The sequence below is a fragment of the Lichenostomus cassidix genome, chromosome 10 (genome assembly GCF_008360975.1).
Source record: "Lichenostomus cassidix isolate B80296 chromosome 10, HeHo_3.0, whole genome shotgun sequence".
Classification (NCBI taxonomy): domain Eukaryota; kingdom Metazoa; phylum Chordata; class Aves; order Passeriformes; family Meliphagidae; genus Lichenostomus; species Lichenostomus cassidix.
Window position 1 is genome coordinate 7,374,107 of NC_139491.1, and position 26,962 is coordinate 7,401,068.

At 52.1% G+C, this 26,962-nt stretch overlaps 1 protein-coding gene across 2 annotated transcripts; it reads right to left on the reverse strand.

The window, feature by feature from the left end:
- Nucleotides 1–1,645: 1,645 nt before the first annotated feature.
- Nucleotides 1,646–15,156, reverse strand: DET1 (DET1 partner of COP1 E3 ubiquitin ligase). Of its 2 annotated transcripts, none has more exons than XM_085070427.1 (5): nt 15,064–15,156; nt 13,299–14,407; nt 10,068–10,258; nt 8,251–8,442; nt 1,646–4,512 (listed from the first exon to the last, which is right to left on the reverse strand). In XM_085070427.1, the coding sequence occupies exons 2-5, from the start codon at nt 14,379–14,381 to the stop codon at nt 4,323–4,325; spliced, it is 1,656 nt and encodes a 551-aa protein (XP_084926553.1). In that variant the 5' UTR covers nt 14,382–14,407; nt 15,064–15,156; the 3' UTR covers nt 1,646–4,322. The 2 variants fall into 2 exon arrangements, with proteins under 2 accessions (XP_084926553.1, XP_084926554.1); XM_085070428.1 differs by having other exon boundaries at nt 13,299–14,428; nt 15,064–15,112.
- Nucleotides 15,157–26,962: the final 11,806 nt, after the last annotated feature.

Here is a 26,962-nt window from a genome sequence, read left to right on the forward strand (position 1 = left end):
GAGTGTTTGACCAGGAAAGCTTTTACAACCATGTAACAAGACAGGGAAGCACAAGGATTCAGGCACATCAATGACACAGACTCTGGAACTTGGATAGCAAGGACAAAGCAAACCCACAAAATCCTGTCCTGCTGCCCACAGGACATCAATTTGCTCTGCAGTGTGCACCTATCTGATAAAGGCTCACAGAAAGACAACAGCTGTCAGAGGGCCACATGTCTCATTGCTGTCCCTTTACCACCTCTCTGCTCAGCCCTGAGAGATCCTTGCAGGAAAAGCTGGCTGAAAAGCAGCAAGACAGAGATCATAACCATGAAAAACAAAGAGATTTCTTAAAGCATCAGAAATCTGATTCTTCTAGCTGGGTCAAAATGACCAAGGGAAGAGCTTAATAGATGCAGCACCTGAGCAAAAGCAAGGTCCTGTCAGTACACACAGGCAACTAAATCAGGGCCAGCCATGAGCACTAGAAGGTTAATTGACAGGAGCATTTAGTAGGAACACATCATTAACAGATCCATATGTTTGATTCTGATGGGATTTCTGTGCCTCGCTGTCTAATGCAAGAAATGTCCATTTCTTTTCTATAAGAAATAACACAACTGTCCTGCTTTCACTACATTTTTTTCTTAAAACAAAGGCAGCACAAGAAGTAACGAAAGATGGGATTTTGCTGCCAGTCAAATGTGGTTTCCAACTCAAGCATCTCCTTGTCCCTTACTGCCTGCCTAAAAAGCCATGGGCTCAAGAGCTTTTTGGTGTGCTCAAGGTCTGCGCAGGAAAGCATCTGAGAACTGCACACAGGAAAATGGAGGAAACATTCAAAGGAAAATCACTTTCATGCTCAAGATGCAGATGGTATGGGGAACTAACACAGGGATGCTGCTGAGTTCTCAGCCACACTGTTCTGCAAAAAGGCAGAGAGCAGCACATGGAAAATCTGAGTGCCTTAGCTCAACCTAAAAGCAGTCCAGGCTGCTCTGCCAAGCAAGGTGTGTTCAGCTTTGTGCTGGTTTTGGTGGGGCAGTCACACAGGATGGAGCCCTGCTTTCCTGGAGATGGCTGAACACCTGCCTGCCCATGGGAAGTGAGAATGAACTGTTTTGCTTTGCTTGCATGTGTCTTTTGCTTTACCCATTAACTGGTGTTTATCTCAACCCACAAGTTTTCTCCCTTTTACTCTCCCAGTTCCCTCCCTAATCCTGTTGGTGAGGGAGGGAGTGAGTGAGTGAGTGGCTGTGTGGGGCTGAGTTGCCAGCTGAAGTTAAACCACAACAAGCTTTCATCGCTTGATCGTGCAGAAAATGGCCAAAAGATTAGACAAATGCTGTAAATGGAATAAAGGAAGAGGCTGTGAATACAAGTAGGGCTAGTAATAACATACAAAGGGAAAAAGTAACCAAGAATTCTTCTCTTGGCATTAGTTCATGGAGAGAAGAATTTGAGAAATCTGCAGGAACTACAGAAATGCCTCAGGTGGGAACATTCTTGAGCACACTTGTACTCCAAGTGCCAGGAAGAGGCAGCAAACTTCCATGTGATATGCCTGCATAGTCAAAGGCACACCCCTTGCCATCTCTTCTTAGCAAAGGAATTCCCATCTACCATTCAGATTTTTGGAAGACAAAGACAATAAATCAGACTCTTAAAGCAAATTCTGTTTATTCTGTTTTTGTCTTGTGTTGGTAACAAATCTTTACCCTAACCTAGGAAAAATATCAGGTAGAAAATATCTCCCCTTTTCTCCCACCCTCCCCACCACACACACTTTTTGTTTCTTAAATAAAAGCATGAAAATTTCAAGCATGACTTTTCTTTCATTTCTGTAATAAAATTAACTCTGTTGTTGATATAAAATGCAGCAGCCAAGACCAGAGGATCTGCTGTGCTACTCCAAGGCAATTAGTACCCAGAATGATCAGTTTGTCTGCAAACATAATAAGAAAATACTTAGCACTTACCCAGCGCTTTTTATCCATGAATCTCAAAGTGTTTTACAAAAGCTCAAAATATGTTTTTGGCCTCATTTACAGAGAAGAAAACACCAGCTGGAGCAGGAAGTGATTTGCCCCCAGCCTCAGAATTTAATAGCAGAGCTAAGAACAGATCTCTGGTTTCTCAGCCCCCAGTCCAACAATCCATGCCACACTCTTTCCTTCACACAGGGCAGCCTGAATTTGGCAAAAGCCCTGACTACAGCAATGCTGAAGTTTATATTTTTGCCACTGAAAAGAAAGTCTAAATGGAGATCTGACAGCTATTTTAGTGAGCACTGACCTCCGGAGGCTGTGACACCAAGGAGTAAACGCAGTCTCAGATGGAGCTGCTGAAAGCTCAGGGGGGAAAAAAAAGTCTCCAACTGAAGTGTGAACAGCTGTGACAGTGGTGCAGAGGGAGGTAAACCCATGATCTACGGTGTGCAAACGATTCTCCACTTGGAGCTTTAATTGAATATTTGAGGAACAGATCACAGGATAAAACCCTAAAACCTCAACAAATAGTGTTATTAGATGAGAGGAACCTGCAGCTAAAGCACGGACACCTCCTTTGTTAGCAGTCTCCTGACCCGCCGGCACTCTTGACAGACCTGAGACACCATCAGTGCAAACACCAGGAAAAGAGCAGTGAAATGCAATGTCTTCTCCAGAAATATGTTTAGCAAGGCCAGGAGAGAAGTACTATGAGGCAGAGAGTAAAGGCTGATTCAAGGACCCCAGGACACCCTTAATTTTGAGGTCCACCATTCATGGCATGGACAGGAACCACCACCCACGCAGTTCTTCTCCTCTGCATCACCAGCAAAATGAATGCATGACTCCAACACTCCTCTTCACAGGCACATGGCCACAACACATCATCCACTGCTCATTTTGGTCCAAACAAGACACCCACAGGGTCCTTTAATGTAGAGGATGTCTTGTGAATTAGCACCAATTTTCTAATGCCCCTGCTGTACCTCCGATAGGAATGGGACAAGAATGAGCTCCAGATTCTGATGGAGCACATCGTGATGCTGGAATGGTTGTGCTGCCTGGCAGCACACAGTCATTAACCAGCCTCTGTGTAAAAGTCCCTAAATGCTGGCCTAGAAAAAAAAACTCCATTTTTAAGGGAGAAGGGCAGGTCAGCATCCTCACCAGCCCACAGTGGCAGGTAATTACATCCAGGAGCTTAATTTATCAGCAGCACAAACACTGCCATGGTCCAGCCAACACTGACACACTGGCCAGCTGGGCACTGAAGCCTGGAAACAGCATCTGGGTTCTCACAGAGAACAGTGTATCAAACAGAGAGAGGTAAACAACCTAAGTCAACAAGTTCATCTCCAAACTGCCCACCCGCAGCAGTGAACATGAATTCAGGTCTCCACCCTCCTTCCTGGGCAAGCCCTACTAACTTTCCACACTACTCCAACACACAGGAGGGTGCCTAGCAGCTGGGTCTCCCCTCTTCTCAGCGGCAGAACCTGCAGAGGGCCGTGAGGATTCAGCCCCATGGTGCAGAAAAGTCCTTCTGACAAGACCAAGGAGCTGCTGTTGCTCCCCACACCATTCCCAAACAACCACCTTCCTTCTGCACCCACCTCCTCGTGTGTTATAGACACAACCAGCTGCCCTGGCTTGCTGCTGTAACACCACCTCTCACTTAGGAGCTTTTACAATACTAAGGCACAAAGATTAAGTGAACTTGCATAAGAGTCAGGACCACACCTCATGTCTCTCAACTGTAGTGATTTCTCACACCATTTTTTCCCTGACCTCTTGCATATTAAAATGACGTGGGTAGATTGTGTGGATGAGAGCAGGATCTCATTTCCCGAGCAATTCTGAAAGTACAAACAGGGGTAGCTGTATCCAAGCCCTCCCCATGGCTCCCATCCCTTCCCTCTGTGACAGGGCATTTGTCCAACAAGGTAGGAGAGCACCAGTGCAGAAGGGAGCGCTCCACAAGTGCGGTGCAAAGCTCCATCTCTGCCATCCTAAGACCTACAGCGGGATAGAAAATGGACATGCCTCTGGGAAACCACAAAAGGAACCTCAGCTATGCCTTGTCCATCAATAGGAACAGGGAAGGACAGCAGCGCTTAATGCAGCAGGATCTCCGCAGTACAAACAGGGTCAGAAGAAACATTCACCCCCATAACTGGGGTGGATCAGCTTCCCACAGCTGAGGCTGAGGGCTCTGCGAGATGCCACTGTAGAAGCTCCCAGGTGAGCCTTCTCGCTACGAGCGATGGTTTGGTTTCCCAGAAGGTCTGAGTGTCTGGCTTTGGTGCACCTGTGGCCGAGGCCCAGCGGCAAGGAGAGCAGCCCCCAGCCCCTCTAGGTGCAGCTGTGCCTCATGTGGAAGTTCACCACGTACTCGGCGTTGGTGCGCTGCACCGAGATGGCGAAGGGCTCGAAGGGGTGGAAGGTGAAGGCAACCAGGCGCCGCACTGTGTGATTGATGGGGCGCCCCAGGAGTCCCGCCTGGATCTCAAACTTCAGCAGGCCAGAGTCACGAGCGTAAAATCTGAAAGGAAGAGAAAGTCAATTATGGCTGTTCCCGACTATTGACTTTGCCATCTGGGCTCTTCGCACACAGAGACGAGCGCCTCGTTCAAGCTCTGGTGCTCCCTGAGGGGCAGAAGGTCCTCAGCTGGGTGTCTTGCTCTTGGCTTCACAGGAAAGTCCCTCTCGAGGCAGTTGTTTTCCACTGTCTAGAAAAGTGTCAGTTCATTTTATGATTAGCAGTGAGAGAATTCTGCCTGTCATTTTGATGGACAAAGCTGACTTCTCAAGAGGGAGTCAGTTCGGTTCAGACCCCACCTGTGCTGGCTCTCCATCCTCTCTTAATGCAAGCTGCTCCCCTTGATCCCTAAGTAAGATACACTGTACAGAACTGAGCTTACTTCCCTTAGCAATGGCCTTCACTGAGAGTGTCAGGCCACCACTTTCCTCCCCCTGGTGCTGCCAGAAGAGGCTTTACACTGCTGTCCTTGTGCCTGCTATGCCCCTGTTCAGTCAAGGAAGCCAATCCAAACCTGCTCAAGGATGCTGTGTTGTACTGTACAGCTCAAGCAAGGCTTTGCAGTTCCTTTTAGATTTCCATCAAAAAAGGATTAACAACATAGGCTGGGCAGGAGGTACTTGGTGGATTCAACAATCACAGCAAGGACAGAGGTCAAGGAAAACCTTATGTCCTTCTGCTGTCACCCACACCTCATGAGTGGGTCATACTCATGTACATCTCCAAACAGGTGAGCTCTGGAACACAGTTCCAGCACAAAGGGAACACTGTCAGGGGGATGAGGCAAACAGCACTGAAGAGAGAGGTGAGTCTAGGGAAGCTCTTTTGCCTCTTGAACCTCCTCTGCACACTCTGTGTAACTGACACAAGCCCACATAACACCACAGTCCTTTGCTGCTGCCAGAACACAGGACTGGCTGCAATGATCCCACTCTCCCCAAGACTTTGGAGGAGGCTTCTGGGACACAGTGGTGGAGGTTTCTGGATGTGGTACCTTCACCAGGTAGCTAGGCTCTAACTCAAGTCCTCACCCTGAAGCTGTCTCCGTTAGACCATTTTCATTAGACCTCTTCCAACTTGGGGCACAGAATTGCCATTATGCCTCCCAGCTGTTTCCTTTTCCACCAACACTTAGTGCATGTGGGTATTTTGCATTTTCCTCTGATTTTAACTCAAAGAATGCTTTTAATGTCAGAGCACATCTCCCCCCCGCCAGCAATGCGATGCACTCAGCTCTCAGCCTGGAAGAACGGCTGATGACAGATACCAGTGATGCTGTTTCAGGAGCAGACATACTCCACATTTTAACAACACAGCCTATTGAGAACCTCATGTTCTTCCTGGAGGGCCACTCTCCTCTCCCTTCCTCTGAATCAAAAGTGCCAGCCAGCCCTGCCTGAAAATTGCACACAAGAACCCAGCAAGAGAGTCACAATCTTGGTATTTGGCTTTTCAAAAAGCCCTTTCCCTCCTACGCAAGGCTGGGTATGCAGAGGGTCATTCTTTAAATAAAGCACAGTCCCCTGTCTGTTCCTCTCTCCCCCAATTCACAACAATTTACTACTCAAGATGAAGCTCCCTGTAATCTTAAAGATGCGCTCAGTTTGGTATTTTTAAATGTATTTTTAAAAGTGCTCTGCAATCAGAGGCCATTTCCATGGGCTCTCATTCTGGGGATAAATTAGGCACTGCAATATAAAATTGTATGTCAACAGAAACAGCAAGACCAGCCTTTTCAAACCGTAGGAAAATGGAAGATTTATCTGCAGACCAATTCTTTGGTTAAATGGCTCCTTATTAGCCATCTAGATGGATTTTAGAGACCCCCTGCTATAGGCAGAGCTGCGTTAGAGCCTCTTCCTCACAAGTGCCATCATTTCACCCATTGAATATCTCTTCAAGCCTCCTGAAAAGAGACTGGAAGGCAGTAGTGATGGGGAACCTAAAGTCTTTCCCACCTGACACCAAACAGCCACTGGTCTCTTAAGCAGGCAGAGTTGAGAGTTGAACCTTCTGGGATGCAGAAAAGCACTAATGGTTAAAAGGACGTAGTGCACAGAAATATTGAATTGATCTGGAAAAGGTCTGGAAGCCTTCCTAGCTCCCACATCATGCCAGGAAACCGCACACAGATTATAACACCCTTAGCTGCTGAAGGGTTTTCCAGTCCAGACAATTACAGGACTTACATTACAAATCCTGTGGTCCCTCATTTCCAAGCCCTCTAACCACAACAGGCAGCTGGCATTATTTTATTAATCCCTTTGTTTTGCACAGCACTATTTCAGCTACTGAATGGTTAAGGTTAGCGCCTCATCTTCTGCTTACTTTCCAAAAACCAGGAGCCCCACTGCTCCGAGGCTCTATTCAAGTCCTAATTGACTCTGCACAGCTTTGAGCTTTAAAAGCTCTGGCTCTGAAACGCGGGTTTGCTCAGGGGAGGGAGGGAAGGTGGCACTTGGCTTTGTTTACTACAAAGACTCAACCACAGCAAATGACTGCAGTTCTGCTGCCTTTTGTCTGCGGGAGCCAGGCACAGGTTGGCACTGGCAGACAACTGCCACCCTGCAAGTTTTCCCAGCGTCAAGCATGACAAGGGGGAAAAGGGCAGGCTTTCTTTGCAGATAACATGGAAACTGGAGATCAAACCAAATCATACAGGCAGAAGAATCAATTAAATATACATAATTTGGGAATTGAGAGCGCAGGAATAATCAGAAGTTCCCCGCCACCTGAGTCAGGGCCAGGGGAGATATGAAACCACTTTTTGAGAATGCATTGATGAAAATAAAGTTGGGAAGCAGCCCAGAATGATCTCCCTAGGCTGCCTGAGCCCCCAACATGTGTGCAGTCACTAAACAAAGCACTCAGGCACTGTAGGCTCTCTTTGTTTTCAGAGCATAGGTTTGCTTCTGCAGTACTGTGAGCAGAAAGACTATTCTGCCTCAATAACTCCGGCTCTTTGAGCCTTTCAAGCCAGAGATCTTGGATTTTTAACCACTACCTCTTGCAGCCATGGCTGCAGCCAACAAAAAAAATTAAATAGTCCTGATGATTCTTCAAGAAGCATTGCAAACCTCCTTATTCTCAAGCTCAGACCTATTTCTTCTGGCAGCATTGGAGACTTAGACAGAAGAGGCACAGAATGGCACTGACACCTGGCTAAAATTCCTACTACAGACAGAAATTTCCTGCAGATCACAGAGAGAAGGGAGCATGAAAAGGAGTACAGCTCCCAGGGTGAGAACAGTAAACAAGGGAAGTCTGAAAACAGCTCAATCAATACCACAAGCTTTCTGAGTAACACCTAGCCCAGACACTATTTTATTCACAGGACAAACCAGACAATCCTTGCCAACTAAACCCACATGCTCAGAAAGGATCCTTCCAGCATAGGAAAGCAGACATCAGAGCTGTATCACTCTGCAACCCAAACACAATGGCATCACTACAAGAAGAGGAGGAGGAACAAGACCATTCATATGGAAAAGGCTGAGACTTCGCCATCCAAACCTTCCCCAGAGAAGCTCAGCGAGAAAACATGAAGAGCCCTCCCACACACCCACATTACTGTAAAGGAGAGAGGCCAAGTTTTGTGGGACTGCTGAAATAAATCCCCTGCTGAAAGGATTTCCTAAGAGAAAGGCCTCCATCTACTCCTTTTTCTGCACACCGCAGAGGCGATTTAGAGCGACTCCTTGCACTCCCTCCTCACACACAGATCCCTGACCCGTCCCATACCTTATGGGGTGATCACCACAGGTCTTGGGCCGCTCCATGACTGACACCCACTTGTCATCGTAGCTGAAGAGGGACAGGTCGAGGTAGGGGCTGCCGCTGTAGGACTGGGCGCTGATGGGGAGCTGCCCCAGCAGGCGCCGCACGGCCTCCGTGTGCCCTCCGTACTTGGCGTTCACAATCGTGTCTTTGAACCTGCAGCACACCAAGAGACACCTTTTGGTCACCAAGGCCACAGGTGAGCAGCACAGCTTAAACCAACCAAGCAGGAAAACTGACAGGGAATGAAAACAGCAGTGGTGTAAGAACCAAAACAGCTCATTTCCAAAGATGTATCACAGTGATTCAAGCATCAACCAGTTCTGCTGACCTTTTCATCCTCCCTCATCATTATTGTGTCACTCAGAAAGTCCAAAGTGACAGAAGGAGAAGAATGTGCCTACCCACAAGGTCTGGACCCAGCTTCTCTGCAGTACAGGAAATGAACAGGATCAGAAACAGGGAGAGATGGATTAGCAGCTTATCAGTCAATCCAAGTTTTATCATGAAGCCTGGAAACAGCATGAGCAAAAGCCAGGGGGCTTCCACAGTAAAAGCTGAGTCCTCACTTTTGACTTGAGAATCCTCCTCTCTCCAGCCACTGTTTTAAATGCATAAACAGAGAAACCTTAGATGAAGAACCTTGATGAGAAGCATAAAGCTCTCCAGAAACTACAGTGATCTGAAAGTTCTTCGTGATGGGGAGATTAACACAGGCTGGATTTCTCTTTCCAAGTAAAATTTGGAACTTTACGTGTGCAAGAACAGTCAGACCAGCTGCAAGGACGTCATACAATAAGGAGGGTAAACACTCAGCCAAAAGCCAGCTCACTGTGGATTATGCTCTATGATACTTTGCTGTGGAAGTTACAACACTCCTGTTACACTTGTGGCAAGGGGATGAAAAGACTCCTCTTTCTACTTTAACAAAAGGCAGGAGTTGTTCTTCATGAGTCTTTGGTGAGTTCTCTCATTCTCTCTTCCATTAAGCATTATGTATTTCCTGACAGGTAACTCTAGAAAGTTACAGACATAGTCAACTTCATCATACTTATGTGACATCAGTCTAAGACAACAGAAGCTTGATGCCCATAAGTGAATGCCAAGTACTTTGGATGATGTGAAACAAGTCACTGGAAGAACAAAACACCCTGAGTCATAAAAAAATTATTCCAAGAGAAATAACACACTCTGCCTCATTAAAACCACATCTGACTGTTAAAGCATATTCTAGAAACCCAGGTTATTTTGGTATTTTGCTCAGCTTTCACAACAGATCTATGAGTTTCCTTTCTCCTAGCATAGCTTGAGGAGAACCACAAGCTGGTGACTGATGTTGAGGAAATGCTACAGAGCAGTTTGGTACACACTAAATTCAGAGAACATCACTTGGCAAAATACACCCAACTAGATCATGCCAGCATCTTGACAAATTGTATCTTCGGGGACCAAAGCCCCTGGGCAGTAACATTTTCATAACCTCCAGAAGAGTTACTGCTCAAGGAGCAATGGAAGCATCTTTCCCTCAAAATTCCTTTCCTTCCTTCTAAGCACCAGTTTGCCACTGCTTTGTTCCTTCCTCTAACGAGGCAAATGCTGTGGAATATTAAATCAGATGCATCAGGCTGCAAGATGAACCATGTATAATCCTGACCCTTGCACCACCTGGCAAAGGGGACCAAAGGAACTGGTTTTCTCAGGGTTGGTATTTGATACTGGCCTTCAGCAGACGGGGGTGAGCGTGTGTCTATACGGAATAAAGCATGCTCCGAATGGCTCACCGGCGCTGGATCTGCCTCGCAAAGTTGTTGCTGGAAGCTGAGCAGGGGAACTGGACAGCCTCACTGTGCAGGGTGGCATTCCTGAAGAGGTCACAGAAGTTCTCAAACAGCTCCAGCAGCTCATCAGACGTGTTCTCAAACACAGCAATGACCTCCGTGGTCACCATGTTGTACACGACGAAGAACGAGGGCTGGGGAGAAAGGTAGAGGTTACCCAGGAGAGCACAGGTGGAGAAGCTGTCCCTTCCTTCTCCTCACATTACACCACAGACTCTCCAAATTTCTCCACAGCACAGGAGAATCCTACATCCTCACACTAATCTGTTCTCCTATTGGAACACCTAAACATGTACCAAATTATTCACCTCAACTGTGATTATTTAAGAAAACTTAATGAGCTCCCAATTTTTTGACTCGAACTGGATGCAACAGTACTGTTTTCTCTTCTTTGTCCTCCACCAAATCCAAAACACGTTCTCAAGTGTCAAATTTAATTTTCATTCCTGCTGACAAAATGATTTCAGATCCAGTACTAGCTCACCGTAAATTATTTTTACCTCTGCGTTGATATATTATTTTCTTCCCCTCCTTAATATCTGCATCCCATAGAGATGAGCCTTCTTAGTGTACTAGTGCACTAGATCACTGCCCAAAAAAACTTGTGCCCTGCAGGTACCCTGTCAACACAGAAATGAAAATCTGAAAGACATTAATGACTTCTTTTTAATGCTGACATTCTTGTGCAAGAAAGCCCTTGTATCATGCTGGGGATTGGCAATGGCAATGTTTCCTGGCACAAATGAGCAAGAAATTGGGAAAAAAGGTGACATTGTGTCAGTGCAGGTACATCAAAGGGTGATGACATTCCCATCCCATTGGGAAAGGGCATATTTAATTCTTGGTCATTAAAAGTAACTTGTTAGAGACAGGAGTGCTGGCACCCCAAAGTGAGAACCTGCCCCCACTTCAAAGGGAACTAATTCCCGTGGTGGAGACACGTATCTGATTAAATCTTCTGTCAACAGAGACAATTCCTGAATGCTTCACCTCCTGCTCCAAAACAATGCTCAGGGATGACGGCAGGCACTCTGCCTACCCCACCCACCTGCAAATATCACAAGGTTTGTTTGTTTTACAGCCTCAAAATAAACTGTGATAATACAATCCATCCCCCACATGTCCAAATGAAACACACTAGATGAGGTTACTCACTAGACTACTGCCTGAGGAAAGGGAAGCCCTTCTGAAATAAAGGGCTGGAGCAGAGAGAAAATTAGAGAAGACAGCAGAAGGAAGAACTATTTAAATCACTGAAGACTGCAGGGAGTATCCTCCAACCTGAAATAAAAAACATTCTCTCGCCGGGTTAACAGACACATCAACAGGATGATGAGCAGGGAAACCCTCACTGCTTTTTGCAGCACCTGCAACACCACCAAAACATCATCACAGCATGGGAGGCAGCAGCTGAGTGCCACAAAAATCACACAGCAACGCTGTGAAGCCTATCAACACAAGCCTACAATAGCAACAAACCCCGAAGCTACATATGCAGAGCACACTACTAAACATCTCAAAGGATCTGGTGCCGACTCAGACAAAAAACACACAGCCCACAATCATGAAGAGCAACTCCTCAACCTTCTAGGCAGAGAAGCCAGAGAGGAAAGAGGAGACTGAAACTGGACGAAACTTCGTGCTCCTTGTCTGACAGACAGAAGAAAAATGGGAACTACAGGTATTTTGTGAGCCAAGTTTTATTCAAGGAGCCCTAACACAACACCTGCATTGAAAGAAGTCTGCAGAGACTGGTCCACATCTGGAATTATCTCCTGGAAGAAATGAGATGCTTTTCCTGCAGCACAAAACCCAGCATCTAAGGCACACTGCAAACAAACCACAACCTGCATTCTAAAGTAACCCTGGGGAGAAGAGAGTTGAGAGCTCCCTGCAGCAAACCAGGCACAAAAGCCCTGCTAACCAAAGCAGAGTGCAGAGCTGAGCCTGCCACAAACATTTCCATCAGGGTCAGGAGCTCATTCCAGACACCAGCAATGAGCAGAACCCTGCAGGCCACTTCAACAGAGCCCTGATATTTCTGAGACAGACACTTAGCTTAACAACATGGGCAAAATGGATTAAATCAGGCTTTACCTATTTCCTCCCAAAGCAACTCCCCCAAACAAACACCACAGAAGAGAAAAATAAACCAAAACAAACCAGAGTCATCTCCCAGGAAGAACTGGACAAAGGCAACACACAAAGAGCTACTGTCTATTTCTTCTAGGGTCTAAGTCCTAGATCTGGCAAAGATGTGGGGAAGAGAAAACAAGTATCTAGGGAGCCATCAGACTTACGTGCTGCACTAGAGATTTATTACAAATTCTTGCTAAAAACTTTCAACAAGCTAATTAAATGAATAAAAGCTAGCTAAAAATATCTCTCAGTTTCACAGGGCTCAAAACGTGACCAAACCCTCCAAAAGCAGTGAAAACAGATGATCAACATGTGGGGCTGTGAAACATCTGGAGGGACTGAGCACTGACTGAACTACATTTGCTCTAATTCCACTTCTTTAGTACTAAACTGAAAAGAGAAGCAATTCGCCCATTAGCCTGATCTAAAAGCTGCTACTTCAATTTGGAGAGATCATAAATACTACCTCTTACTGAAGCTTGAAAGACTAAGTATGTAGGCAGAACAGAAATGGTAATTGTACTGGGAAAAATGAAGACTATTATACTTGAAAAACATGTTGAAGATACATGAGAAAAGGGAGAGACTATCTCTACAAATTAAATGAACTATATCAAATATCTGCTGAAAATAAATTCAGTTGGGGATTTGGGAAAGAGGATTGTACAGCATCTGTAAGCATGAGGAACAACCCCTGGAGAAAGAAGACTTCCTAACACATCAGGTCTTTCTCATTTTACAGGTGAGAAGGAAGCAATGAAATCATGCAACCAAAAGATACAGAAGTTAACCAATATCAGAGGCATCAAATGTTCACACAAGAATCAAGTACTGGGGATCCCAAACAACATTCAGAGGCTCAGTAACAAACAGCTCACAGCACTGTAGTACTTGAGCACTTGCCACAAAGTAATGAGCAGCCTGAAGAGGGAGGCAGAATCTAAGCAACCTGGTCTAGTGGACCCCTAGCAGGGCAGCTGGAATTAGATTATACTTAAGGTCCATTCCAACCCAAACCATTGTGTGATTCTATACCTGGGAAGGATCTGTCACCCGCAGTGTGACCACATCCTCACTAGTGTATTTGATAAAGAGATGGTTCTCATCCAAGAGCTGCATCTTCCACATGCGCAGCTGCCTCAGCTGGTCAAAGTACTGGAAGAACCTTCTTTTTGCAATAGCACTTCCATCCTGCTCAGCCCTTCTCCACAGGTACACCAGCAGCCTGTGCTTCAGGGAGTTTATGAAGGGCTCCTTGTAGGGGTTGGCCATTCCTGTCTGAGTGTCCCGCTGCACCTCGGGGTACACCGCAGACAGGGTCAGGAGGTCATCCTCGTAGCAGAAGCGGCCGATGGTCCGCACGTCGATGAACGTCCCCTCGGGCGTCACCTGGAACACGTGGATGGTCTGCTGCTGCACGGAGAGAATGGCCAAGATGTTCTTGTACAAGTACAGCCCCTGGTTGTGAGACAGAATGACTTTGTCACACTTGAAAGTCCGCGTGTCGCACAGCCTGCCCGTGTGGAGGTCTATGATGTGCAGGGAATAGTCCTCCAGCGGGGAGCGGGGGTTGGGGGTCACGGACTCGCTGTTGCGGTACACCTCGAAGAAGGGCGGGTGTGGCTCCTCGGGCAGGTACGCAGCCGAGCCCACGATCACGTACCGGCAGTCGTCTGTGAACAGGCTGCACTCCCGGTTCAGGTGCTCCCCGTTGGAGGCCACGTTGGTGATGTGCAGCAGCACGAAGAAGCGCTCGAAGAGCCGCCCGCGGATGTTGACAGACCTCTGGTCGTTGCCGTTGGCCAGGATCTCCCCCTCGTAGCCCTGCAGGAGGTCCTCGGCCGCCTGGCAGCCCTGGTACTCGTAGATCTCCAGCGAGGTCTGGTCGGAGGAGAAGGCGATGAAGTAGCGGCCGTCGGGGGAGAACTTGCGCAGGAAGCAGGGCGGCTTCTCCACGTTGACCACGGTGAAGTTGGGGAAGACGTTCTGGTGGAAGACGCGGACTTGGTGCCAGTGGGTGCCAGCCTTGCCCGAGCTGATGCGGCGCCGCTCCAGGCGGTGGATGACGTTCTGGTTCTGGATGCGCCGGGGCCTGATGGTGGGGGCTTCATGGTCCATGGTCAGGGCTCTACTTCATCTTCGTCCTGCGGGGAGAGCACAATGCCCTGGGGACACACAGAGACTGGGGTGGAGTGCAGGGCACCGGGGAACTGCTCACACGGACCCACAGCACCCGAGGGGGTTGGCTAGAAGGTACAGACTTGGCCTCGGGAGAGGGGAAAATTACACGGGAGGACACAGGAAGCAGGTGGGGAGACTGGGAGAAATATCTCAGTGAGAAGCACCAGGAAAACAAGGGCAGTCCTGCCTGCTAAAGAGAGAGACAACGGGGCACCGGGAGGGGAGGGAGCCAGGAAGAGGAACAGGCACAGGCGGATACCAAGGGAATGGAGGAAGCCTCCATACAGCAGGGAGGGAGTGCAGGAAGCCAGGGACAATGCAAACCTGACAAGTAACAGCGTACAGCTTGGAAAGAACGGAGAGAGCTGGGGGCGAGGGGGCACAAGAGGGGTCGCCCACGATGAGTCCGGGCCCACCTGCCGAGAGAAGCGAGGAGCTTCGGTCCCGCGGGCTGAGGAGGGACTGAGCTCCAGGGAAGCCCGGGAGCAGCTGTGGGCCCGCCCGCCAAAGGTATCGGGGATCCCTGAAACTCTCCCGCGGGCCTGGGGTGAGGGGACACGGGGGCTGCGGTGGTCCCCGAGCCGGTTTAGGAGCTGGGGGAGGCCGCGGCCGCGCTCACCGCTGGGGCCGCGCCGGGTCCCGCTCACACCATGGCCGCCGCCATCTTTCCGCCACCGCACAGCTGCGGGAGGGCGTCACCGCACTTCCGCTTCCGGCCGCCGGAGCAGCGAGATGGGGCCTGCCGGGCCAGAGTGTCGGAGCACGGCGCGGCGCGCCCCCTGGCGGCGGGAGGGAGCCCCGCAGCGGGCACCCCTCTGCTCCCACCCAGTGCCCAACCCTGCCCATCCTGCCCCTCCTGCACCTTTGCAGCACCACCCTGCGCTCATCCTGCACCTGCCCTGCGCCCTCTGCACCCTCTGCACCCATCCTGCACTTCCCGCACCTCTGCACCCAGCCTGCACGTCAGACACCCCATGCCAGGACCCTCGGCAACCCCATCCAGTCATCCTCAAGCCCCCTGCACTATCCTGCACCCGCTACCCCTCATCCAAACACCCCCTGAACCCCTCCATCTCTGGAGCATCCCAGACTCCTCAGTCCCCAGGAAGAGTCTGGCATGGCCCCATCACTCCCTGCACCCCCTGTACCCCGAGTCCCAGCATGAGGACACCTCTAGGGACATCTCACCTCCCTCCAGCACACTGGGGTGCACCCCAAAACCTCAGCCCCGCCACCAACAGCAGAGACTGGGGTCACCCCCGGGCACCTCTTTGGCCTTTCCAAAGGGCTTGAGAGCCTTTTGCTCGCTTTGGCTTTTAGCAGCATCCCCTCCCGCCCTGTGCATTAGCATCGAGGACAGCTCTGAGGGGCACTTCTCCTTCAAAGGGAAGGAAGGAGGAATGTCAGGGGGCCCTTGAGATCCATTTGCCGACCTCTTGCCGAGGCTGAGCAGAGGCACCAGCTCTTGGAGCCACTCCACCAGCAGGCATGGGAGCTGGGAGCACGGACACAGGGCAGAACACTCAAACTGGGGTGCTGCAGAGCCCCTTGGGGTGTTCCTTCTGCCTTCTGTGGGGTGGGTGGACCCACAGGGATGCAGCAGCAGCACCCAGCCAGTGTCACCTGGATGGATGGGGGATGCTCCTGCTGCAGCAAAGCTCTCACCGCTGAATTCCCAGCAATCCTTCATGTGTTTTACGGGATGCTTTAGGGTCTCACCAGCAGTGGGGCAGAGCAGGACCCCACTGCCCCAGGGGATAAGACCTGTGTGGCTTCAGCTGCTTTCCCATGGGGACGCAGCACGTCAGCCTTCCTGGCACCCTGAGCAGCAGGCAAGGACTCCTGGGGGACCCTCTGGGTGACCCCAGTGCCACCCCACCTGCCTGCCCCATTGCCATCTCCCAGTGGTTTCAACCCAGCAGCAATATCCCGTCCCTTCCCGCTCTCCCCCTGCCTGCCCGTTGCAGAAGGCACGATGACAAGACTAAAATGAATGGCCCCGGAGTCCCTCTTTGTCTCTCTGCCTCCTGCCTAATTAATTGAGATCCACCTTAATAGGATCAAGCTAAATACCGAAGAACATCCAACCACACAGCAGCTGGCATGAAAACAACCTCCCGGCGCACAGGCACCACCGAAAGGCAGCTCACTGGACAAAGGAGCCACTAGGACAGCAGCAATTGGTGCTCCCAGAGCTCAGAACTTCATCATATCAGCATTGCCACAGCTGCAGCCCCCTCCCCACTACTGGGGAGGGATCAGAAGGCACTCATTGGGGCAGTTTCAGCCATCAGCAGGGATTTCAATCGCGTGCAATAAATCTCAGAACAGGGGAAAGGATGGGGATAAAGTTAGTCCTGGCTTATTTTGGCCTGGGATTAGGCAGGAGGTGTGGGGTTATAGTTGCTGAGGGCTCAGGACTCCTGGGGATATTTCCCACCTCCCACAGCACTTTATGCAGCCCCTTCGGGATCCAGCAACAGGGGTCATGTGGCTGTCCCCATCCCCATGGGCTGCCAGACAGGTGGGGTGTCCCTCTGCACATCCCAGGCCAGAGGAACAGGGCAAGCCCCAGTCTAGCACCCAGAGCTCTGATAGTGGGGCTGGTGTGGATGCTACTGGGGGATTGAAGGTTACTGGGGGCTGGCCCAGGGGCTGCTGGGCTCCTCCAGCCTTGCAGAGCAGCTGTGGGTCCATGGCCTTGGGTGTCACTGGGCTGGTTTTGGTGGAAGTCCCTTCAGCAGTGTGCCAAAGAAAGGGATGCTCTGCTCCTTTGTGGTATCACCAGCCCCACCAGCGCCCTGCCAGTGCCACATCCACCTCCAGTCGGTTTCTCCAGAGCCAACAGATGGGTTAAAAAAAAAAAGAAAATAGTATAATGCAGCTCATTTGGGCTGTTTTGGATGTTTTTTCCTGTTGTTGAAGCAAGGACCCTTCTGCTGTTCTTGCTTTGGCTATTTTTCAAGAGCTTCTCAGCCCTGGATCCCGCGGCTGCTTTCCCAGGATTAGAGAGGGTGTGTAAGGAGAACAGCACTGGAGAGAATGCAGGGGTGGGCTGCTCCCATCCTGGCTGCCCCCAGCCAGACACAACCCCCAGCACGAAATCCCTCTGGGAAAAAGCTGGACCATCTCCTTGCAGGAATGCTTGTGGAGGAAGAAAAACCTCCAGGTCCTCAGCCAAGCCCTTCTCATGGCCACTGGCCTTGGTGGCTGTTGACTTCTTCATCGAGCTTAGGACAGGGCAAAAGAAATTAAACCCTTTTTTTTAATATAATTTTTTTAAAAAATATAAAAATAAGAGGGTGAAGTTTGCACAGGAGCCTGGTGTGGGAAAGAATGCTGAAGCTCTGAGGTGATTCCCAAGCCCCAGGGTATGCAGGGGTGAGTGTGGCTGTTCTGTGGGAACTGGCTGCCTCCATGGGTATCTTTTAGGGTGAAGCATCCTAAAGATCATTTCAACAAACCAGCTGGGGGAAAAAACTCCTGTTGGTGTGAGAAAAGACCAAAGGAAACACAGTATCCTTGGGTGTATCTCATCTTTCCAAACAAACAAGGATGTTATTAAAAATTTATTTCTTCCCCAAGCCTGGGCAGTGACTTTATTCACATTTGCAGAGTTTGGGGCTCCCATTGCACGGGGATCCATGTACACATTCACACATTTTCATAAAGGGGGTGAACAGGTCCTGTCCACCACAGCCAGGACTCAGGGCTCCCCAGCCTGTGGAAGCTGCAGCCCTTCTCTCCACACTGGGCAGGTCTCACTGGGATTGAGCTCCATCAAAGCCAAGTTCACAGGATGCAGCACTGGTGGACCTTCACAGCTCTCTGGATATCTTTCTTTGCCAACAAATCATTCCTTGCTCTGGTTTTGATTGGTGTCAGAGGCTCATTTTGGAGTGGACAGGACAAATTTTAGAGGCTGATAATGGAATCACCACCACTGGGATGTGGTCCACGACTCTGGGGTCTGTGGGTTCAGGGTTTGGCCCCCTTTTCTTGCTCCACACCACCAGTGGTCTTGTCCATGCTTGAAGGCAAGATCTGATTTAAACACCCTCCGAAATGTTCCTGGGCTTTGCGAAACACTCCACTGCAGGGGCAGAGCTCAGGCAGGACCAGAAGGGCAGGAGATGGGGGCTCACTGGGGTGCCTGGTCATCTCGGGGTGCCCAGGGGATGGCTCTGGGTGGGTGTCACTGCTGGGGATCGGGGATCCCCCAAACACAGGGGACGAGCCGTGAGCAGCACCCTCCTGGGCAGGGGGACAGCAGCACCAACCCCTGTGCAGGGTGTCCGGGTTGGGGACAAATCCGGCTGCTCCACATCCCGTGGTGACAGCCGGAGCTGCCCACCCGCTAAACCTACAGCCAGGTCCGTGTGCGGGTGACAGCCCTGTCCCCTCCCATACCCGAACCACGGGATAACCATCCTGTCCCCACCGCGAGGTGACAGCCCTGTCCCCTACCGTACACCCATCACAGGGTGACAGCCCTGCCCACCCCCGGGCCATCCATGGGGGTGACAGCCCCGTGTCCCCCGTGCCACCCATGGCGTGACAGCCCCGTCCCCCCGCCGTGTCACCCGTGGGGGGGCAGCCCGGCAGCCTCCTCCCGGCTGATGCGCAGTGACATTTGCAATCTGTTGCCATGGGCGCTCGGGGACTTTTGCTGTGGAGGGGGATCGCGTTTCTCCCCCCTCCTCCTCCTCCTCCTCCCCTTCCCTCCCTCCCGATGACGTCATGGATGACCACGGTGGTGACAGGGCCACCTGTGGGCTGATGAGGGGTTTAAAGAGACAGTCTGCAGCTGCAACAGGAGCCCTGGCTATTGTCTCCGCACCTGGGAGCGGGGAAACCTGCAGCCCCCAGACCATCTATCCATCCATCCGCCCACCCCATGCCATCCGTCTCACCTCATCCCTGCATCCCCTGCCTCCGCCACTGCAGCTCTCCCGGGACCGGGGCGTCCCAAGCTGGGTCCCGTATCCCTTCCCTGTAGCGGCTTCTCCAAGGTAAGGCTGCGCTCCGTGTCCCCCCGTCCCGCTGGGGACCCCGGTGGGCTGCAGCCCCAAATGCCGCTGGCAGTATTCAGGGCTGCAGCGAGAAGGGACCCCTGGGAATGCAAAGCCTGGATGGGTGCCCCCAGCTTGGACGGAACAACAGAACCTCTCCTGGGACAACAAACCCCCCGAGGTGGCAGGTCCCTGCTTGCGGGAAGGGGCTGGGATGCTCCTGCCTGGGAGCTGTGGGGGTCTTCGGCGTCTCCATCCCTTGCCAGCCGGCATTCCCAGACCACCTCCGAGGATGCCAACCACTGGGCATCTGCCCTGCTATGCCAACTCCCTGGAATAAGCCTTGTCCCTGCCGTGGCCCTCACCAAGGGAACCCTCAGAGCTGCTGCCATGCCGTGCACCCAAAACCCACCGTGGCCAAGCCCTGAGGGGCCCCGGGTGATGCGAAGAGCCACGGTGCATGCTGTGGGAGCAGGCAAGGGAAGGAGAGGAGCTGCTCTCCTCATCTTGGGGGGGAAGAAGGACCAACTCTGCCCTGTCCCGAGGGCTTTGTCCTACTGTCCTTTCTGTTCCAATGGGGCAAGCAGCAGGTAAGTGCCTCTGCTCGGTGTCACTCAGATGTGCAGGCAGTGGACAACGTGGGAGAAGGGTCTGGGACATGTGAGAGGCTTGGAGAAGAGCAGGGTGGAGATGTGCATGCAGGGATGGGTGTGTGTATTCCCAGTAAGGGGAAGGCTGTGCCCCTTCCCACCGGACATGCCCCACTGGTGACCATGCAAGTCGCCAAACTCCTCGGTAGCTCCCACCAAGCAGTCCTGGTTTCTGAGCCCACAGCTGCCTGCAGATCCACATCCACTGGAGCCTGTATGGCCCTCCAGCAGCTACAGAGCCACTGGTCCCACAGGGGTGGCTGTCACAGGAGCAAAACAACCGGGACAAACCCCACAGCAAGTAGCCTGGGCTGCCTCTGCAGCCTTCCTAGGGACAGATGGCATGGGGACATGGGACAGGCGGGGAAGTGGTCCATGCTCCAGTGGCTCTTTGGTCCATCTTTGAGGACCTCAGCAAACCCAGTGATGCAGCTGCCCCTGGTACCCTGGGGTCCCGCTGGAGTCAGGCTGTCCATGTCCCACTCCTGCAGTGCTGGGAGCTGAAGGAATAAGCGGCAGCATGTTTCTGCCATCCATCCCTCAAAAGATGCAGAGGGCTCAGGCTGGGCCTGGTTTTTGGGTGGAAGAAGCAAAATATAAATTGTCTGACAGGTGGAAATTTCTGCCTGGGTGGTCTTGGCATTTGCCCACCTGGCAGCAGCAGAAACCTAGGGACACAGTCTGGACCTCTTGGCGCATGGCCTGGGAGATTTAGGGGAACACCCACAGCCCCCTGTGATCCTCTGTCACTTTTGGCCCCTCTGCTGCCATAGACACACCCTAGGTGTGCAGCTGGTAGATTGGGGAGCTCTGGCTGTGCTCAGCACCCCAGTGTGGCACAGGGCAGCCCTGGGTGCACTCACATGGCTTTGGAGGGATTTGGGGAAGCCGAGGCTGCTGCTCTGTGGGCTGCTCCCTGGAAGATGCTCAGAGCAGGGCGCAGGGTCTGTAGCAGAGAGCTGTTGGGGTCTTGGCTCCCAAGTGTGCAGTCGGGCTCATGCCCTTCCTGCAGGTTGTGCGGGGCAGGGGCTGCTGGAGCAGCAGCCACGGAAAGCAGAAGCTAATTTAATATTAGATGGGCACGGGTGTGGGCTGCCTGTTTTTCCAGTGTCTCTAAAAGGTGCGGGCAGAGCAGGGGTAGGGGTCTGGTTCATGCAGATGAGCACACGGAGCAGGCAAGGGTTGTACAACGCACGGGAGGAGTTGTGGAGTAGCGGCCGGCAGTGCCCGATGATTCAGGGATGCACCATGGAGCCAAGCTCCGTTTACTGCTTCAAAATCCTGCGAGAGCAGGATGTAACCAGGAGGGAACTCTTGCCTGTGTGTGAGGGCACCCAAATATACACATACACACACGTGTCCTACCCCAATACGTCGCGGAACTGGGGAATGCCAGCACATGAGCTGGTTACGCTCCCAGCTCCCCCCGGCAGGCGCTTCCACCTCCCCCATTCCCTCAGGGAAAACTCTTCCAACGCTGCTGATGGATAACGCTGCCAGAGCGCGGGCTCCTTTCTTGACCCTCCTTCTGGCATCATCCAAATTCCCTCTGCCGGCTTTGTAAGCTTCAGTTTGAGATGGTGCAGGAGCTTGAGGCTAAATGTCTGTTTGCCACTGTCTTAAACTAGGATGGGATCTCCAACAGGGATTTCTCTGGGTGGGGAATGAAGTGGGGACCTTGCTCTGGCGATGAGGAGCCCAACCCTTTGCCCATAGGTGAGAGGGTTAGGGCGAAGTGACCAATTCCACCACCTTCAAGGCTTCTTGCTGGTCTGTATTTTCCCATCTGGATCTGAGTCCACCCAAGGTTCAGGATGTTACTGTGTGCCAGAGCAGCAGCTCCCTCTGGTCAAACACAGAGAGGGGATGAAGGTGCCAGCTTTGGTGCTGCCCTTGGCATGTTTTAGGCTGAATTGTGCCCAAGCCACAGGGGGGAAAGGTGAGGAACTGATGCCACCAGGCAGTGGCCAGCATCCCTCACCTCCCAGCCTGGCTCAGCTTGTGCAAGCAGCAGGCAACTGGCTCCTTGGCACCGAGGCTTTTCCAGCACAGCCTCTTAACCCTGATTATTCCCTTGTGTTCTCCTGCCAGGCCTGCTGCCCCCCTGCCAGGGGATGGCCTGGAGCCTGCTAATTGCACCAGCATGCTGCCATGTGTTTCCACCACTGGGATGGTTATTTTGGTGTTATTTTGGGGACTTGCCTGGCAGGGTGGGACAGGACAGTGACTGGCAGCATGCCTTGCCACTTCCCCTCCACCATCGCCTGTTAAATTATCTCAATCATGGATTGATGCCCCTGCTCCCAGTCTCACCAGGGATCAGGGCAATCCTCAGCACAGCACAGAGCTTCTCCCATCACTTCTCCCCTGTTGGAAAGGCAACAAAGGCACAGCAAGAGGAAGAGCTGTCTGAGCTTGCCTAACCCACTCTCTGCCCGAAAGTCCACATCTCCAAGGCTGGTTTGGAGGTGCCACAGCTCATCCCCACAACAGTCCCCTGCTCTCCTCCCCTTCTCATCCAGGGGAGGCTCAGGGTGCCAGCAGCACCCTGGAGCATCACTCACCTCCCACCTCCCCATCCCCTCCTCCTGTCCCCAGGCCATCTGGCCACACTCATCCATGTTAAACAAATGCTGGAGTCTATTATCAGGCCCTGCTTCCCCCTTCCCCCCCAGACAGATGGAGGCTGAGCACACCCGGAGCCCCGGCCCGCAGCATTCATGTGTGTGAATGAGAAAATTGAATTATTTATGGCCATGTGAATAAGGCTGGCGGCTGCGGAGGCCGAGCGGAAAGGACTCCATTACGTGGAGAGTACCTGTTGCTATGGAGCTGGGGCTTCTTCCCCATGGCCCCCCATGCACAGCTGCATCCCTGCCCACCCCCCATCCTGCCCTGATCCTCATGGAGCTGGGATGGGGAGCAGAGCTGAGCGCTGGACTGGTCACAGTGTGATCAGTATGGGTGCTTTCCTTCCTGCACTGTGCCCGCTGCTTCTGCAGACAGGTTTGGAGGTCACCTCAAATCTCCCCATGTTTTGAAGCAGGACCCCCAGTGCAATGTGGGGATAGTGTGGTGTTGGTGGCCAGTGGCTCCCTGATCCCCTGGCCACAACGGTCTGCAGCCCGAAAACAGGGGGAAATGTTGGGGTGGGAAGTGTTCGGGTGGGCAGTGCCAGCATCTCATGGCTGGGGCTGGGCAAAGCAAGTCTGACCCTGGCACAGCATGGGGTGATGGGTGACTCTCAGCTCAGACTCCTCAACTCCCCTTAAAAGTCCCATCCCCAGAGGCAGCAGGAGCTGTGACTTGAGGTCCCCCACTCTTCCCATGCCTAGGCAGAAAAGCAGCTTTGCAAGAGCAGGGATTCCTTCCAGAGCCACCTGCATTGCAGCCTCTCCTTCAGGGATGCCAAATCCTGCAGTGATGCTGAGTGAAGTGCTGGGGCTTCCCTCACTCCCACTGTCTCTCCAGCTCATCTTTGGCTAAAAAGTAGGACTTTGTCCCTAATGGAATGCAGTCCCTCCTGCCTCGATGCCACCCTGGGGTCAGGCCAGGCTCCTGGGGACCATGATGAGATGGGACCTGGCAGCCCCAACCCTGCACGACAGCAGTGCAGGGACTCCTGCTCCTTTCCCTGCAGAGCTAAGAATAGACTCCAGCTCCGCTCCTAGTGCTGAGTGGGCTCTGCTGGGCTCAGAGGAATAAAAAGCAGGAAAATGCTTATTTTAGTTGCTGCAGTCGACAGCTGTGACTCGTATGTACCTAAGGAGTGGCTTTGCACCGTGTTTACCCTCCCGCTGCCGGGAGCAGAGGCACCACTGCAGACCTCTCATTCAGGCTGTGGATGCCCCTGCCATGCTCCCAGCCCTGAAATCCCACCTGGCTCTCAATCCTTCTCTGGCACAACTGGCTGCTTCCCATCCTTTTTTTCCCCATGCTCTTAGAGTGAGCCCAGGCAATGCAGATGCTCCCCACCATCCCCATGCCTTGGGAGATGCTCCCCGCCATCTCCCTGCATCAGCCACTGCTGGAGGCCAGCAGAGCCTTGCTGAGATCTTAGGGCTTCTGTAGGATCCCAGGTGCATCCAGCTACACAAGACACAGGGGGATTGTCCCCAGCACCTGAGATAAAGGGGGACTGCAGATGTCCCCATGTCCGAGTGACACACCTGCCCAGGATGCTGCAGCAGCAAGCAGGCACTTGCCAGCCCTGGCTCTGGGTGCAAGGCCAGGGGAAGCACCTGCTCCAGGAGAGCAGCTCTGGGTCCCTCTCCCCAGCGTCACCCCCGAGGTAAAACCAAGAGAAAGCTAATTGTTACCATAGTTACGTGAAGTGGCCTTTCTTAGGGAGCCGCGTCATCACTGCTGTCACAAGGTTAAGGCGGTGGGGAGTGGTGGTGGGGAAGGGGGGGAGAGATGTGTTTTCTTTGGGAAAACCATGGCAACAGCTATTTCTAAGGGAACAGCTGTGCACAGCGAGGCCATGGGGAAGGGGAAGGGGCTGGGGCATCTCGATGCCAGCCATGCTCTGAAGGCAGCAGTGCCAGGTCCAGCAGCTCTCCATGGCAGCCTGCATCCCCAGAGTCCCCTTCCCACCTGTGCCAGGGCTTGCTGGGTGTCTCCCACAGTGCTGGCATGTTGCCATGGGCTCCAGCATGCCCAGCAAAGCATCACCAGGCCACTCCAGTTTGCTTGGCATGTGCAATCCCTCCTAGCATGTTCCCCTGGCCAGGGTTTGAAGGGTTGCCAGATGTGTGGGATGGCTGGAACCATCCAACATGGGGAGTGGGGATGCAATTACTTGTCTGGAGCAAATTCACATGGAAAGAGCCTCAACAGAAAGCTCAAGGTTGATTAAAGAGTGACATGAAGATGAACAACCATAATGCAAATGCTGGTGGAAATCATAGGGATGGTGTAAACATCACCAGAGTCAGTACAGCCTGGGCTGGTAAAATGGGAAGGTGCTCTTGGGGCTGAGGAGCACTAGTGGCAGTGCAAAAGCCATGGAGATATCCTGCAGGTCCAGACATAGCTGGCTAACCCCTGGAGATGCAGAGGTCTGAGGAATCCACATGTGGGATCAGCTTTGCAATGGCCAAGTGGACCCAGCAAGGAGAAGGTGTTGGTCTCAGCTGCACCCTCCACCTCAGCTCCTGTTTCAACATATAGCTGGAAATTATCTCTGCTTGCAAGACACTTAATTAAGACCATTTCCCTGATGGAAACCAAGATGGAGAGCTTCACTTCTCGATATTCCAGCGCTTTCTGGCATTCGTTTCCACACCAATTAAGGTGCAAATTAGTCATCCAGAGTGCAATCCAGCAGCTGTGCTCAAGGGAAGCTCTTCAGCACATGTGCCATCTTCTCCCAGGAATGCAGGTGGCAGGCACAGGTGGGGTGGCCACTGCAGGGACAGGGAAGGAGTCCCTGGGGTTCTGAGGCCTGCAGTTTGTAGTAACAGCTTGGGACTGGGCTGATTCTCCAGGACTGGGCAGGGAGCAGAATCAGCAAGAGGGTTTAGGGTGTCTCCATGAGTTATGTGTGCTTCTCCTTGGCCCCTGGACTTCAGGATGACTTGGTGAACCACTGGACTCTGAGATTAAGCTCCCTGTTGGCACTGACAAGGGAGGGAGATGAATGTGAGGATGAGGAGCTCAGCTCTGTACCTTGCTGTGACAGGATCCAGCTGGAGGGTGCACAGAGGGTTGGCACAGAAATGTGGATTAAGGGTGGTTGACATCTCAGTCTCAAGATTGTTGGGTCTGGACAGTCTCCTGCTCAGGTCTTCAGATGGACATGTGGAGGTACCTCTGCCACATTTATGGCTGTTCATCCATCCATCTGCAGATAAACCTGTGCTTGTTCAATTTGGCTGAGTGATTTTCATAGAAGACACAGCTGAAATGTGGGATAAGAGTTCAGGAGGAGGAGGGTCCGAAGGGGAATAAACAAAGCCCCTCTGGGCAGCATTACAGTCACACTGGCTGCTCTCCCAGGTGCTGCAGTTGTAGGAATTCACTGAACATGACCAAGGGCACCTGCTGGGAGCAGTGGCACAGCCGCCCAGCACGCGAGGGAGAATCTGCTTCATTGATTGATGGGAGACTGTGCTGGCAGAGCAGGCAGAAGAGGAGCTGGCAGAGAGGTGGCTGGGAGGAAGCATCTGAAAGTCACAGCTGGCTGTGCACATGTCCCCATGTCACTCAGGGAGTGGGGTCTCACTGCAGCACCAGTATTGTCCTTGCTTTCCTTCCTTGCCCTCTTCAGGGGGGTTGAAATCTTCCACAGCCCTGCAGAAACTGCACAGAGCCCGTGCTGATTTTCAGAGGGTCAGGATGGGAAGGTTTCAGCTAAAGTGCCAATTTCTTGGTGATCTCAGTGGTGAGGTTCAGCTTCCCCATTACTTTTGATCCCCTTTTGCTGCCTTTGTGGGGTGGTCTTGGCTGGTGCCTCCTTTTCCATCAGAACACTCCTGTCTGCCTTCATGGGATAAACTCAGGGTCAGGTGCATGATGCTACTTTCCCTAAATCTTCCAGCTTTCTCATTTCCCATGGGCACAGCCACCATGCAGGGACCAGAAGCTTTCCTCACCTTCTGGCCAGCCTGCCCACCACCTGCTGCCCACTGCCTGCTCCATCTCCTTCCAAACAGAACCAGAATTCCTGTGAGGAGCCACCTGCCCACGGGACGTGCCCTCTGAGCCCCCATTAGTTAGTGGTTGCCTTAAGCACTGAAACATTTGATGCCTTATTCCTCCTAATCCCGCCTGATGTAACCGTGGCTGTCCTCATTAGCCACATAATTGTCTGGCAAACACAAAACAGGCCCTGACACGGTCTAAGGAAATTGGT

Coding starts and splice junctions, on each gene's coding strand:
- DET1 (XM_085070427.1), bottom strand. CDS start 14,381: ATGGACCATGAAGCCCCCACCATCAGGCCCCGGCGCATCCAGAACCAG. Junction 10,259..13,298: donor GGGTGACAGATCCTTCCCAG/GTATAGAATCAC, acceptor CTTTCTCCCCAG/CCCTCGTTCTTCGTCGTGTA. Junction 8,443..10,067: donor GCGAGGCAGATCCAGCGCCG/GTGAGCCATTCG, acceptor GGTGTGCTGCAG/GTTCAAAGACACGATTGTGA.